At 53.7% G+C, this 15,765-nt stretch overlaps 1 protein-coding gene across 1 annotated transcript; it reads right to left on the bottom strand.

Moving 5' to 3' along the window:
• Positions 1 to 5,099: 5,099 nt before the first annotated feature.
• LOC311512566 (SLAM family member 9-like) lies at positions 5,100 to 9,363 on the bottom strand (the record flags this gene model as incomplete). Its single annotated transcript, XM_084613841.1, has 4 exons — positions 5,100 to 5,251; positions 5,765 to 6,043; positions 7,028 to 7,384; positions 9,306 to 9,363. The coding sequence occupies 4 exons, from the start codon at positions 9,361 to 9,363 to the stop codon at positions 5,100 to 5,102; spliced, it is 846 nt and encodes a 281-aa protein (XP_084469967.1).
• Between the last annotated feature and the right edge of the window lie 6,402 nt (positions 9,364 to 15,765).

The raw sequence follows: 15,765 nt of genomic DNA, 5'->3' as shown, positions 1-15,765 counted from the left end.
ATAGTTCTGTCTATTGCATCCGAGAGCCTGCCATGCTAGGAATTGTCAGAGCTGGGGGAAGGGATAGGTGAGCTGATACAGTCCCTTAAGTGAGTCAGTGTTTGAGATCAGGAGTGATTAAGAACTAAACCTCTCGGGGTTCCCCCCAACATCCCCCCTAATATCTCAGCCTGCGCATGGCTCTCCTTGGACCCTGCCAGAGGCTGCTCTGGTGATACAGACAAATCAAGTGCAACCTGCTCCCTGATTGGCAGGGTTACAGGCTAAACTCTGCAGCAAGGTGGCTTCTGGGGTGGAGTGGGAGGTGGCAGATTCGGTTTGGGGTCAAAGGCCTGGGATAGGCACAAAGACCATGACACAAGGCTAGCTGTCTCTGCGTCAGCACTGGGCAGCACCTTGCTGTCAAGGGAGTTACCTGCACAAAAGTCGTTTGGTGAGACCGTTGTGGAGCTGTGACTGACGGGGTTCTGTGCTGTGCAGGTGACGGCCAGGTGAGCATCACGGGGTCTCTGGGAGATGGTCAGAATGGGTCCAATGGACACCACAGCACCCCCTGCTGGGCGAGTCCAGCTGTAGGTCACATTCTCCACCCCCATCCCTGGCGGTGCAGCTCAGGTTGTAGTTACAGGTTTCATTCACGCAGGTCACTGAGTCACAGATGATAGCTGGCTCCGGTCCTTGCTCTGCGGGGGGTGCAGAGAAACGTGGAACAGGATGAAATCACAGCAGCATCTTATTAGCTGCTGCCTGGAACTGCTGGGGAAAGAAGAGGGCGGGGAGCTCTCTGCATCTTTGCAGCATGGTTGGAGCAGGGGCGGTGGGGAAGTGTGATGCTGTCACAACTAGGAAGTGGGGGGCAGACGGAAGGAAGGGATCATTTAGGGGATTGGGGGTTGCAGGGAGGCCCAGCCTGTAGGCTTGTTGGGGGTCTGAGCTGATCAAAAGTTTCCAGTGAATTTTTTTTCTGTTGGAAAATGTGGGTTTGTTGCAATTGATATTTTCCAGGGGGAATCGTCCATTTCAGTGGAATTTTTTAATTTTCCAAAGCTACATTTGGAAACAAACCATTTCATTTTGAACGGACATTTCCGCTCAAAGCACCATTTTATTGGCACGGTAGGTTGAAACATCTAAGTAACCAATCAAAGCTTTGAAACAAAACTTTTGCTTTGATTGAAAACGTTGAAAATTTTCCTTTCTGAATCGAACATTTTCAAACTGTTTTGTTCCATGAACATTTTTGCTCCTTCCACTTTTCCTCTTGATGCAGAAGGAAAACCGCTGTAGAAATACCGGCATGTCCTGCGGGATGGGAATTCTGTCTGACCAGCTCTGTTGGGGTGAAGATCACTCTGGAGTTGTGTGGTGAGGAGATCAGGCTAGGGCCTGGAGAAGATGAATGAACAATGAAATGCTGGGGTGGGTGAAGGAAACCTACATGCCAAGAGAAGACTGGGTTTCTGATGGACCAGGTCTGTGTGTGTTCAGGGAAGGGGCTGGAGCAATGGGATAGCAACCGGGATGGGGGAAGGTATCTGCAGAGGACAAGTGGGAAAGGGCTGTAGAGGAGGAGCAGAAAGGCAGGGCTGGGATGTGGGGGAGCGGCAGGGACAGGAACGAGGAGGAGGAGAAGCAACCGCACTAAGAAGTCTGCACAGACGCTGGGACCCTGCAGCCCTTGATCTCCCAGAGGAGCTTCCTGAGCACCGGGGTTTCGTTGGCCCCACACTTACTGTACACTTTATCCGTGTTTATGTCAGCTGTGTATTGTCCCGTGTCCTCCATGCGCAGGTGGGTGATCTGTGGGAAGTAGCTCTCGTCAAGGATTCTCATGCATCCGCGGTAATTTTTTTTGTCTATCAGAACAACATTGGGTGGTTGCCCTGCTGCCACGGTTAGTAAACTGTTTGTGTTTACCATCCAGCCAGCGTTCTCGAAGTGCTCTGCCGCTGGGATCCCCAGAGGGAAAGTGACCGACCCTCCCAGAATCCCGCTCAGCTCCATCACGCCTGCCTCTGCTCTGCCGTACCCTGCCCCATGAGAGAGAAGAACAGGAGCCTTTAGGACCAGATCGACCGCACGCCCCATCACGGCGACACCAGGCCAGGTCCAGCTTTTGTGACATGTTCTCTCAAACACCAGGGGGCGCTGCTGTTCCTGGGCTGGGGGAGGGGACAGTTCCTTTTCCTATGGAGCTGGGCCCAAACCCTCCCACATCATGGTGTCCAGCGCCTCGTGGCCAGGCCTTCAGCCCTGGGGCTGTGACTGGGCTATTGCCGAGGGAGGGGCCACTTGTCAGATTTGGATCTGGGTCTGGCTTTTGAATGCATCAGCTATTGGGGGGTAGAGATCTGGGAGCAGCAGGAGGCTCTGACCCTTTGATGTGGAGCAGCCACTAGATGGGGACAAAGGCCCTCCCTGTCTGGAGTGGGTTGCAGCTGTTACAGGGGTTTTTCTGCAGAGCCTCACGGGAGGCTGCTGATCTCTTTACAGCCCATTGAATGGCTGATGCTGTCTATCAGATGTCCACACACACCCATCTCTTTCTCCGGAGGTCCTGGGGCACGGGGGTCATGCTGCCAACCATCACAAAAAGTAACGATTGAAATGTACAGCTAGGCCGGGTAAGAAACCTGCTGCTTCAGAGCATATTAGAAGTTGATTGACGGCTATTTACGCTGTCAACATTGCATGTCAAAATGGACAATGACAAAGCTGGGTATGCAGTCGCCTTGCAGCCCCGTCGGTCCCGGGACATGAGAGAGACAAGGTGGGGGAGGGCACATCTTTTATAGGAGCAGAGAGACCAGCCCTGGAGCTACCCCAGAGCTTTTCGAAAGCTTGCCTCCGGCCCAATAACAACGCCCCTTCCTTCTCTCTCACGATAAAGCTTTAATGTTTTGCATCTCAAGGTCTGCCATAAAGAATTACTTTCTGACCCTCCCCCCCACCCCCCGATGTCCTGCAACTGTGAATATATAAATTGATAAACACTGAAAAATGCTTAAAACCCATAATCCAAACACCGCAGGAAGCTCGAGGGGTCACTCGGCTGCTCTGAGCCAGCCAGCTCTGCCCGCCACACCTGTAGCAGGGCCAGGCTGGAAGGGAGACGCTAAGAAAGGGGAGACCCTGCCCTGCAGGGGGCTGGCTGGGAAGGAGCAGGGACCCAACAGCCCTCACGGGGAGAGGGGAGCTGGGCTAGGGATTGAAACTGGGAGACCTGACTGGGCCTCCCTGGGGGGAGGGAAGGCCCTGACAGGAGACTGCTTGGAAGTACCTGGGATGATTCCTGATGTAAGCAGAGACAGGGTGGGCTCCACCCTGACATCTGGTGGTGAGGTGTGGCAAGTTGTGGAAAAGAACTTCAGGGGCTGATCTCATTTGCATAGGCACACCCACCCTGCCTAGAATGAGGCCATAACTGCCGAAATGGTCACTTTGGCTGCTGTGGGATCCCCAGTGTCTCTGTTATTGGGGCGGGAAGAATAAATTGTTAGTACCCTGATTATGGGAACTGTGCTTGGAACTGTACTTGGCCTTTTTGTTATGATGGAGGACTCACCATCAACTGAGTAGCACTCACTAGGCAAGGGACATGGGTTCCAAAACTCTGTGAATTGAGAGAGACTTGAGACAGGTATTAGTGCCTGGTGGTGTAGGCCCCTTTGTGAGGGCCTGAAGCACCAATTGCACCTCTGTCTCTCTCCGCTGTGGAATGTCAGAGCTAATTTTGGGTCTATTAAGAGTTTTGTTACAGGTACTGTGCTGAATTCACTTCAGCCTTATGGTGCACCAACACTAAGGCTACCACTACTATGAGCTGAAATCACTGAGCGCTGAAATCACTGAGCACTGTGTCAAGTAGTGGGGAGCCGGAAGATCTAGTGTGCAGTGGAGCCGGTCGTGAGACAGCGGTGTGTTCGTGAGATGGCGAGCTGAGCAGAGCCGGTCGTGAGACAGCGGTGTGTTCGTGAGACGGCGAGCTGAGCGGAGCCAGTCGTGAGACAGCGGTGTGTTCGTGAGACGGCGAGCTGAGCAGAGCCGGTCGTGGTGAAGCGGAGCAGAGCCCTGTGGGGCAGTCAGCTTCAGGACACGTAAGGTGCCCCTTACCTCTTTCCCCCACACCCAGGCACATTTTAGCCAGATTGGGGAGTAACACTCTGCAGGTGAACTCCGGGGCTGGACTTTTTTGGACTTTGGGTGATTTGTGGATTGCTGGACTCAAGAGACGTTTGGGTTCTGGGACTCAAGAGCCTGAGGGAAAGGATGTGGCCCAATTTTTCTGGGGTGGGTCGGTGTTCATGGTTTGGTTAATGAACACTAGTTGTGGTGTTTCCCCAACTTAATGCTGATGTTGTTTGCCTCATGTTATTAAAGATTCTCTACTACACCAAGACTCGGTGCTTGCGAGAGGGGAAGTATTGCCTCCTTGAGGCGCCCAGGGGGTGTGTAAGATTTTCCCAGGTCACTGGGTGGGGGCTCGAGCCAGTTTTGCATTTGCTTTAATGAGAGGGAACCCCTGTGTACTGAACCCGGCCCTTGCTGCTATCAACTTGGCCTGGCAGAAGGGTTACACTAACGTAAGGCCCTGCAGGGGCAGGAGAGTGACTGCGAGCTGAGTCCAGGGGGTGGGCAGATGGGTAACGGGAAAGGAGCAGAGAACTAAGCTGAGCTGGGACAAAGGCTCCTATATCTTGTGTCTGGTTCGACTCCGATACCCTGGAAGGGGACTGAGCTTCCGCACTGACCGAGCCAGAGTGGTGAGCCAGGCGAACCGTCATAGCAAGTGGGGAAAGCTAGAATGGAGAAACTAAGGCAGAACACCTGCAGCACCATGCCCAGCCAGGAGGTGGTGGCAACCCATTCTCAGCCAGGTTTAGGGGCGCTCTGGAGGCTGAGTTTCTCTAGTCCCGACCTCCCCATCTGAGCCCCAGCATGGCAGGGCAAAGGAGCAGGGATGGGTCCAAACCCAGGCCCATCGACAGCTGGGCTGCTGCGGCTCCGGTGTGCAGTAGGGGAGTGAAAAGACCCCGTTCCAGATGCAGACGTCGCCACAAGCCGCAAGGAAAGCTCCTTGCACTGGCCCTTCGGCTCGCTCAATCCAGCCTCTCTTTGTCCCGGGTGAGGACGTGCACCATGCCGATGGCTGTGAGCAGGGCTCCCAGCACCACCAGCAGCAGAATCCCCTTCACCTGGCAATAGGTCGCTGGGCTGCTTGACCCTGCTGGGAAGCCAGTGCTGGTGAAGCCTGAAGGAAGAAACGGGACAGGGTTAGTTCATGTGGGGAGTGATTGGTGACGCCCTGCGGTTGCTGCACGCATAGAGTGCAACAGGGGAAGGGGTCGGGGAGCCTGAGAACTCACGCCCCATGCTGCAGAGGTCTCTGCCAACCTGACTCAGGGGCAAATTCCTTCCTGACCCCAGCTTCCTGCCACTGGATCTCATTGTGCTCTCTTCGGCTAGATTAAGGTCCTCTCTGCTATCAGAAATCACTGAAACTTGTAGGCTAAAATCCAGTCACCTGCCAATTTTCTCTTAAACGGAATAGATTGAGCTTCTAAAGTCTCTCCTTATAAAGTGCATTTCCCAGACCTCAAATTCTGGTTGTAGCTCTTCCCTGAACCCTTTCCAGGTGGACAGTTTTTGATCTGCTGTTGCTGGGGCAGATTTTATCCCCAAGTGGATTAGCTACAGCTACCATCAGACATGACACATACAGCAAGAATGGCTGTTAACAGGACTTGTTGCTGTGGAAAGTCACCTTCACAAAATTCCTGGAGAGAAATTGATTTTGAGCTGTTGCTGACGGGGTTCCTGGCCGTGCAGGTCACAGGTGAGACCCCACTTCCGAGTCTGTGCGAGATGAGAATGGATGCCCCACTGGAGACAACAGAGCTCTCTGCTGTCTGGGTCCAGGTGTAGGTCACGTCCTCTCCTCCCCCCGGGAGGGAGCAGTTCAGGGTGACGATACACATCCCATTCACAGTGCGCACGGAGTCCTGCCCGGGGACGATGTTGATGTCGGACTCTGTCAGTCGTTCTGTTTGGGAGGAAAACAAACCTCATCAGCGAGGACAGCTGGCTCTGGCCCCTGCTGTGCAGGTGAATTTGGAAATCATGGAATTCCGAAAGGGGGGGAGATGAGAGAGAACAAACAACCCCTGAGAGATGTTGTCACGTCGCTCAGTGCACATCTGGAAGGTGCCCAGATGCCACAGTGATGGGGGCAGTGGAAGAACCTACCCAGAGCGGAGTGGCTGGACGAGATCCAGAGAGGGGGGCTGCAGATCAGGTCTGAGTTTGCTGTGCGGGATAGTCGCAGAAAGGCCAAGAGCGCTGCTTCCTTCTCACTTCAAGCGGCTTTGGATCAGGCCCTGCGTGGTTCTATCTAAGGTGCTTAAATGGCCCCCATCTCGGTGCCGTCTCTCAGTCTTTATCCTTGCAGCACCCCCGTGAGGCAGGGCTTTTATCCCCATTGTACAGATGGGAAACCGAGGCACACAGTGGCTAAGTGACTTGCCCAAGGTCACGCAAGAAGCCTGTGGCAAATCAAGGACGTGAACCCATCCCCCTGGGTCTCCAGCGAGAACCCAAGCCCCTGGGCCACGCTTCCTCCCTTTCTGGCCTGAGCTCCACCTGGAAAGGGTTCAGAAAAGAGTGACAAGAAAGATCGGAGGCCTGGACAACCTGCCTTATAGCAAGGGACTGAAGAGGCTCATGGGTCTCGCTCATCAAGAGAAGGCTACTGTGCAGAGTCTCCCCAGCAGCTGCGTGAAAGCGTGCAGGGGGCAGGGTGGGGCGACCACGGCAGCGAGACGAGTATAGAGCCTGCCGTGCCAGAGGGCAAAGCTCACTTCATCCAGTCGCTGCCATGGAGTCTGCCACCACAGGCCGTCCGTCCTCCCTCTGCCCCCGGCCGCATCCCCCAGCAACGCCCCTCATGGCAACAAACTGAACAACCAACATCCAGACCCATCCATCTGCTGTAGGGAGAAAGGGACTGACCCCTCCGCCCGGGACTTACTGTACACGTGCAGGGCGAATCTCTGGAAGATGGGCTCAGTGGTTCCTTCTGTGGCTATTTGTGCCGTGTATGTACTTGTGTCCTCCTGGCTTAGGTCCATGATTTGCAATGAGTAGCCCCCGTCCAGGACTCTCAGTCGCTCTCTGTAATGTTGATCTATCACTTGTGGTGCGGCTTCTTTTCCTGGTTTCACAATTGCTACAGTTGACTTTGCGTTCCAGACGATATTGTCAACCCGGCTTCCACTTGGAATCACCGGAGAGAAAGTGACCGACTCTCCCCAAATCCCGTTCAGCCTCACGGGCCCCGACTCTTCTCCGGAGGCTCCTGCAGCCAGGAAGACAGAAGAAAAGAAAACTGTAAGATCCAGCCGGAACAAACCCTGCCCCCGCCACCTATCAGAGACGGACCAAGCTCTCCCCCCGGCACCTGGTCAAATATCTCCACTGAAAACCTGCCGCAGGGTATTTATCGCCTGTATTACCGTAGGGCTGGGGAGCTCCTGTCATAGACCAGGCCCATGGTGCGAGGCGCTGTAGAAACACAGGACGGCGACAGTCCCTGCCCCATAGAGCTGCCCCTTTGTGGGCCTCTGGGATATTATACTGCCCGTCAGTTTATTTTTGAGGTGTCAATTCTTCCCTGGGACATCCGTGCAACTTTACTGAGTGCAGGGGGGGAAAGCCGGCTGCACAAGCCCTGTGCCCAGAGTCTAGCAAAAATAGAGCTGGGTGAAAATGGGGAGGGAGCTGAGGTGGGGGGAGGAGGTTTTTGGATGCAGATTAAAAAGCCCCAACCCTGGGAATAGGCCAGTCCTGCTGCCCGATCCCAGCCCATCGCAGACAGATCGAGCCAGTCCCGCTGCCCCATCCTAGTGGCTTATGTCTATGGAGAACTTTTGGGGACCCAAGGAGGCAGTGGACTGGGAATCAGACCTGTTTTTGGCCTCATGCTGCAGTTTTGGGGCTGTTCTCTGGCTCCCCTGCCTGTCCTGCTGATCTCTCTCTGGCTGGCCGTGTCAGAGACTCCAACCCTGCCTGTCTTCGTCAGCCTGTCAGCGGAGCCCTCGCTGCCCGAAGCGCCTTCCTGCCCCCTGTTTTCTCTCTCTTCCTCTTCTGCTTTTTCCTCTTTTCTGCCCTTCTTTCCATTCCCACTTCCAGTCGTCTCCTCGCCCGCCAGCAGCCCTGTCTCCGCCTTGCTCAACCAGATATTACTGCAGATCCATGTGCACCTGAGGGACAGCGCTGGTCCCCATCACAATAATATCCGAACCCCTCCCTGTCTCTCATGGAGTTCTCCTCCTAACACGGGGTTGTCACCCCCACCTTCAGAGTGGGGACCTGAGGCGCAGAGAGACTAAGTGACTTACCCAAGGTCACACATGGAGTCCGCAACGGAGCAGGGACTTGACACCCAGCCCACGGAGCCGCCCTGCTACTCAGCCTTTGCTTCCAGCCCTGACCAAAAGTGGGAAGTGCAAATGCTCACATGGATCTGCATGAGTGCTCTGTGGCTCTGTTAATGCACCCACTTTGTGACTTGCGAAATACCCCTGGTTTTCCCCGCTCCACACAACTCAGCCAGTCCATCTCAGTCTGGACCCGCAGTACCCAATGCTATTCCAGTCCGGAGCCCCGCCACGCAGCTCTGTCTAAGCACGTCATCCCTGCTCTCCGTGCCCCATGCTGCTGGCCTCCTGAATCCCCTCCCCAGAGCTGGTGATGTGCCTGGAGCCTCATCCACATCTCCCGTAGCTGCGAGTCTCACTCAGATTGAGACCCGGTGCCAACGGCGCTTTGTGATGGGAGCAGCCGTCCGAGGACGTGTCTACCTTGCAATCAGGGGGCCGGTGTAGGCATCACTGCGCTACCTTCCATTGAGCCAGCTGGCTAAGAACAACAGTGAGGCTGTGGTGGCACAGACTAGCTGTCTGAGTATAGCCAGCCTAGATCCCCGGCTACCTACTCAAGTGGTTAGTCCAAGTCCCCGCCATGCTGCTGCAGCTTCACTCTATTTACAGCTGGCTAGTTTTCCTCTAGCTCGCTGGGCTATGCCTACAGGGGCTGCAATCACACCTCCCGATTGCTGTGTAGACAGACCCTCGGTGAGCCCAGATGCCAGGTTTTTTTGTTAATATTTTTTCAAATAAAACTGGGCTATTCACCCCAACTGGGCTACAAACAACCAGCTTAATCGGATCTCTAAGACTTCTAGCTACGACCCTGTGGCTGGCCTGCTGGCTTATTGCTCTTTCACCCTGCCCTTAGTTGTTACTTACCTACAGCTTGGAAAGCCAGCAGGAGGAAGAGAAGGGAAGGTGGCAGAGGTCCAAGCATCATGGCAGTGCGGGACAGGACAGGACAGGTTGCTGAGCCAGGAGTAATCAGTCTATAGAGCGGATACCCAGACCAACTAGGCAAAGAGCTCAGAGTTGATGGACAGGAGGATCTTGTGACTCCCCTGCTGAAAGAAATAATATAACCCCCAGGTGGTGTGCAAATTCCCCTCGCTCTTTTCTGCTCCTAAGAACTCTGCAGAGCAGGTGAGATTCTGCGTGTGTGTGATTGAAACCGAGCATGGTTTACGGAGAGGGAAGGTTTTGTTGCTCAACAGAGGAAGTGGTGTAGATAACAGGATATTCGTAGTTTTGAAAGCTTGTTTTTTAATGGTCTTCATAAGGCCTGGTTGAAAAACCAGGAAACAAATCAGACTGATCTCTACGGAATTTTTTGCCCTGGCTTGTTGCAATTCAACATTTCTGTGGCATTTTTAAAAATTCTGATCACTGCTGTAGCTGGTCAAGATGGGTGTGTGGTGGCGGCAGGAGATCATTCTGGCTGTCCCTAAAGTGCAGGACATGGGGGAATTTTAAATAGAGCTGGTTGGAAAGTAGATGGTGCGGGCTTGCAAGGAAAACACCGATTAGAAGAAAATGCTTTGTGGGGATTTTCAGCAGAAAGTTCCGAAGTTTGGTTCTGAAACTTCCCACGGTGGAAAATGGGAAGTTGTTTTGTTTGTTTGTCTTCAGCTGCCAAAACTGTTTCAGCTGCAACCTTGTTTTTGAGGATTTCAGCTTTCGGATGGAAAAATCAAACAACTGGAGCGTGAAGCAACCGCTTCCTGTGAACGTTTGCATTTGGCCTAACCCCCCATTTTCTATGTTAAAAGAACCCAAACCTAATCCGAGCCCATTCTGATGGGGAAAATTCAACCAGCTCCAGCTGTAACAGGTCAGGTCATTCACGACCCAGGAAAGGCACAGCACTGGTGCAATGGCAGCTTTGCGGACAGGGAGCCCGGTTTAGTGCTGGGGCAAACAAGTGTCATGAACTTTGCAGGGAAAATCCTGACTGAGTGCAGGGGACAGGACAGGAGTCTCCTATTGTAGAAGGGAGGCAGCATTGCCTAGTGGTTAGAGCACTGGACCAGGCGACTTGGGTTTGATTCCTGGCTTGGCATCTAGGTGATCATGAATAAGTCACTTCCCCTCCCCCTGCCTCAGTTTCCCCATCTATAAAATGGGGGAAATGATACTGACCCTCTTTGTAAAGCATTTGGAGATCTATTTAGAAGGGCAGGTATTATTGTTCCTGGCAAAAAATGAAAAACATTTTTTTCTGGGGGCACGAGTGAGTGTTGAGAGTTGCATTAAGGGGACAGCGTTAGGAGAGTAGAGTAAAGGGAACCTGTTCCCATTTGTGACCCTCCCCCCTCCATACACACTGGTTGCACTCACCCCCGGGTCAATGGTTCACTGGTGTCTCTGAACTCTGGTTTGTGCTGGTAGAAATGACTTTTCTAAATGGCTGTTCACAGCCCCTCCCTGATCCATGAGGCAGCCTGGCTTAGGGGTAAAACACTTCCGTGCGGAGCTGGATGCTCCAATTTCCCAGTCAGCCACCTGTAGCATTTTCATTTGTGGCCTGATTTCCTCTCTCACGACTGGGGTGCAAAGGGGCCACTACAGGCATACTGAAAAGCCATACAATCCCAAGGTGCTTTTCTAAATTTGGTGAGTGAAATGCCAACATGGAAATGTGGCCTCCTCTGGGGTGGAGTGGGCCAGCTGTTTAGCGGCTACTCTGCACCAGTAAACAGTGTTTATGGGCGAGGCAGCCTCCATTGCATCTAATTAAACTGGAGGGGAATGCAGGGCACCAGTGTAATTCACCAACACTTGGATTTAGCACCAGGCCTAACAGCTCGACTGTAGCAAAGTGCCCTGGGATCCTTAGACAGGACCGACAGCACTAAATAGCAAAACCGCGTGCTCTGCCCATTGTAATGTGCTCCGGGGTGTAATCCAGACTGTGGAACGCCTGTGCCCCCTTTAACTCTCCTGCCCAGGCTGTCTCTTACACTGTTCTGCCAGTGAACAGCAAACCCCTCCAGGCTCTGTTCACTCAGCCATCAGCGTGCAGAGGCACACCCAGCAAAGTTACCTGGAGGCTCTCCTAAGCCACTCCTGAACAGCATACAGGGAGACCCCAGCAAATTCCCCCAGCCTTGCACCCCAGAAATGTGTGTCTTACACTGCTTAAGACCTTCTTGATCAATACAAGCTCATTAATGAGTTCGCCACTCCGTCAAAGGGTAATGGACATGCCCCAGCTTCTGTAATCTGAGCAGATCCCCCAAACACTTTAGACAAACACACTGGTTTAGATTAAACATCGAAATAAGTTTATTAACTAAAGAGAGAGAGATTTGAAGTGATTATATGTGGTAGGCGTAAAGGTCAGAGTTGGTTACATAAGAAATACAAAGTAAACAGGCATCCTAAATCCTGAACTTTATCAGGCTAAGCAAGATTGGAATCAAACACTTTTTCTCACCCTACCAAACACTGCAGGCAGGTTACAGTTCAGAGTTTGTACTAACTCAAAAGCTTTCTTGTTTGGTCCCTCCCCTCCCCCAAAATGTCAAAATGGGATTTCTCTCTGGAAAGAAAATACTTTCCAAAATTACAAAATAAAAATAAATCATCTCTCGAGGTACAGAAATGATTTAAATTAATATAATTTCATTCATTTAATGAATTCCGTGGCCCATTCACAAAAATGTGATGGGAGAAAAATTGAATGGTCAAGTTTTCAAATTTGCTGAAATTTCTGCAAACTTTTTTTTATCAGCTCTAGTTGTAACTTAATAAACTTCTGGAATTATTGTTAATTATTATTATTTATTATCATTATTATAATGCAGCAGTTCCTCGGGGCCCCACTCAGGGCTCTGGCTGCAGATCAGACGTGGGGGAGAGAGACCAGGGAGCAGTAGGAGGCTCTTATGCTTCTTTGTGGTGTCACCACTAGATGGGGACAAAGACCCACACTGAGCGAGAGACGCTCACAAGCTTTTAAAGGTGTTTTTCTGCATAGACTCAAGGGCGACTGACGATCTTATCACAACCCCTTGAATGGCTGATTGTGTCTGACAGTCTCCAAGCACACCTTTCTCTTTCTCTCTCTCTCTCTGCCTCAGGGTCCTGGGGAACGGTGGGTCTTGCTGCCAACACTCTAGCCAGGGAATGGCTGCAGCCACAGAAATGTTCTTGTTAATGTCTCCCCGCAGCAAATGATCTGCTAGGCGCTTTAGCAGCCGGGTCCCTGATGTGATGGGAACCTCAAAGGGCTGAGAAATTCAACTAGCATCTCAGGATCCTGCCCCAACCTCTCCGTAGCCCTTAGGTAGGCAGGAGAGGGGAGCTTGGGCCCTTCCTAGGCCTGGTAATTGCTGGCAGTAGCCGGAACAGCATTTCTGTGTTTTTTCAGCATCCCCACCTGTGATAATGTCTGGGGCCAGGGCGTGCACGGGCAGAAGCGGAAATAAACAGAGGCTGAGATCCTGGGCCTGATTCTCCATCGCTCTGCACCTTGCAGGGCCGTTTCCCCTCAGTGCAAAGCAAGTGTGAAATGCCGCCATTGCGAACCGGGGACATTTCACACCCAGGGCAATGGAGGATCGGCCCTTTCTGGGGCTCCGTTCCCCAGCGGGCTTGGAACATCTCAGCTGTCGCTCGTATCGACTCAGAGAATCAGGCATTGCCATTTCAGCCCCATTACTCTCACTGGTGAGTCGCATAAGCCATTCAGCTTCCAGCCCCTCCACTCTCCCCTCCTGAGCTGGGCTCTCTCTCTCTCTGTCCCCCTCCAGGGGCCTGTGCAGTTTGGTGGCCCTGCTGCGGCTCTGTGTGCAGGTCACACTCACAGCGTCGCTGGCCCCCGGCAGTCCCTGGGCAGGGGGTGGGGAGCAGGCATCGGGAAGCACGAATCCGTGTGGACCCTCCTGAGCAGCCACCAGGAGAGCAGTGATAACCCTGCCCCTGCCCGCTGCCCCTAGGGACAAGGGCTCAGGGCATCCCCTGCTGCACCGCAGCCACCTTGCAGGAGTCCCCCTCTGTCCTCCCCTCAACGCTGTGCCCCTGACTCCTCCTTTTCCCTCCCCCAAGTCCTCCTGTCTCCCTGCCCCAGAGCCCCCCATCGCTCTGTGCTTCTCCTTTTGTTATCCCAATCCCCCCTCCATCTCTTCTCCTCCCAATGTCATCTCGGCCCCCTGCTACCGGGGGATGCGCACCCCAAACCCAGGACTCTTCAGGGTCTGCCTACCTCTTTCCCAGCCACCCTGGACTCTTCAGGGTCTGGGCAGATTCCCACTGGTCTATCCCGCAGCTGCTGGAGAGGATGTTGGGGACCCACCAGTGGTTTCCTGCCCTCAAATTCAGACAGATCACTCACTGCCGGGCTTTAAAACCAGCAGGAGCAAGAGAAGGGAAGGCCGTAGAGCCCCCTCCATCCTGACAGTGAGGGGCAGGCAGAGCGGGCGGCCACCAGTCCATATAACGGTTGTCTTGACGGAACAGACCCAGAGGCAGAGCCGGTTGGCCGTCAGGGTCTGGCTGAGTGGCCGACCTGTGATGGTGCCGAGGGCCTGCAGAGAAATGACCCACCCCACAGCTCTGCAACTTCCCCTCGAGACGCTCTTTCCTTTTGTGGTAACCCGTGCAGTGAGCTCAAAGCAGCCCAGGGCGCTGGGTTGGGGAGGGCTCCTCTTCCTGGCCTTGCTCAGGGCTGAGGGGCGGCGGGTGGGTCTGAAACGGACATGGCTCCTTCTGCCTTTGATGGTTCTGTCTATTTCATCGTAGAGCCTGTCACGTGAGGAGCTGTGTTAGGTACAAGAAATACAAAATGGAAGGGCAGCAGGGAGCCCCCTAACAATATCTGAGCTCACAGTCGTCTACTGCCATACCAGCGTGGGTCGTCGGGTTGGCAGCCATCCTCCATTATGTAACCATTATGTAACCTCCCTTCCCTCCCTATGGGGAAATAATGCAAATGGAAGTAGACGCCCCTGAACTGGAGCAGGGCTGGGGAATAGGGCTGCAGAGATACAGCCTGGGAATAGGCAAAGGCAGCAGGGCCTAACCCCCTTGCCAGTGATGAGTAGTTTGCCCCAGTGAGCGGGGGCTAGATGACGGGCAGTAGCCAATGCGGCAAGGTGGGTGAGAGGGTTGAGGGTCCCCTGGGAGGGGAGACCCAGAGTGTGGGAGTACTGCGGGGCACAACCCCGAGGTAAAGGGCACCGGGGTCCAGGAGGGACACTGGGCCAGCGGCAGGCAAGACACCCGCCGGCAGAGGGTGCCCCGAAGGCTGGAAAGAGCTAATGCCCAAGACGACCAGCAGGAGGCTGACCGAGCCTGGGCCCATGTGGGCAGCCCCTGGCTTCCCCTTGCAGGTCTCCCCGCTCGCTGACTGGTCCCAGCCCCGGGTCAGAAAGGGTCAGAAACCAGGAGCCTCCACACAAATGATGTGACAAGCTGATTTGCATATTTGCTGACTATGCATCACCTCCTTTGCATAACTCCCCCCACTGCCAAAGATCCCTCCTGTGTCCCTCCTCCCTCTGTGGTCCTCCCCCTCCTCGGTATCCCTACATCCTCCCATCCCTGTTCTCTTTCCTGTGTCCCCTCGCTCTCTGGCTGGCTCCTCTCCACACAGGCCCTCTCTTGCTCCTCCCCTTTCCAGTTAAGTTTCCCCAAGTCCCTGCCCCATGGTAAAAATGTGTCTCCCCAATTCCCCCCCCCCCCCGACCCAGCCTGGTCAGTGAGAGTCGGTCAGCATGGAAATCTAAGCTCATCTGAACGTCCACCGGCAGGGAAAGCATTTGGAGTAGCATTTAGGGGACAGCAGAGTAAAGTAAAGGGAACCAGTTTCCAATTGGCCCCTGCACCCTCCTCCCTCCCCCCCCCCCACTGGTTACACCCATCACTGGGTCAGTGGTTCGCTTGTGTCTCTGGGCTCTGGTTTGCGCTAGTGGAAATGGCTTTTCTAAATGGCTGTTCACAGCCCCTCCCTGATCCATGAGGCGGGCTGGCTAGTATCACCCCAGCTGGGTGCACACACCCTATAGCATTGGGGTAAAACACTTCCATGGATTGCTGGATGCTCCATTTTCCCCATCTGCCCCACTGTAGTGTTTTCATTGGTAGTCTGATTTCCTCTCTCGTGACTGGTGTGCAGAGGGGCCACTGCAGACATATGATACCAACATGCTTTTCTAAGTTTGTTGGCATTTTTCTCCCCATGGAAATGGAGCCTCCTCTGGGGTGGAATGGGCCAGTTGTTTAATGGCCACTCTGCACGAGTAAACAGTGTTTAGGGTGGAGGAAATATCCACTGAAGTTAAACTGGAGGGGAATTCAGGGCATCAATGTAATTCACCCAGGACATCACCAGGCTGAC

This window comes from Lepidochelys olivacea (genome assembly GCF_965140295.1).
Source record: "Lepidochelys olivacea isolate rLepOli2 genome assembly, chromosome: 24".
Taxonomy (NCBI): domain Eukaryota; kingdom Metazoa; phylum Chordata; order Testudines; family Cheloniidae; genus Lepidochelys; species Lepidochelys olivacea.
Note: the sequence above shows the minus strand (reverse complement) of the source record. Positions and strands in the feature narration are given on the sequence as shown.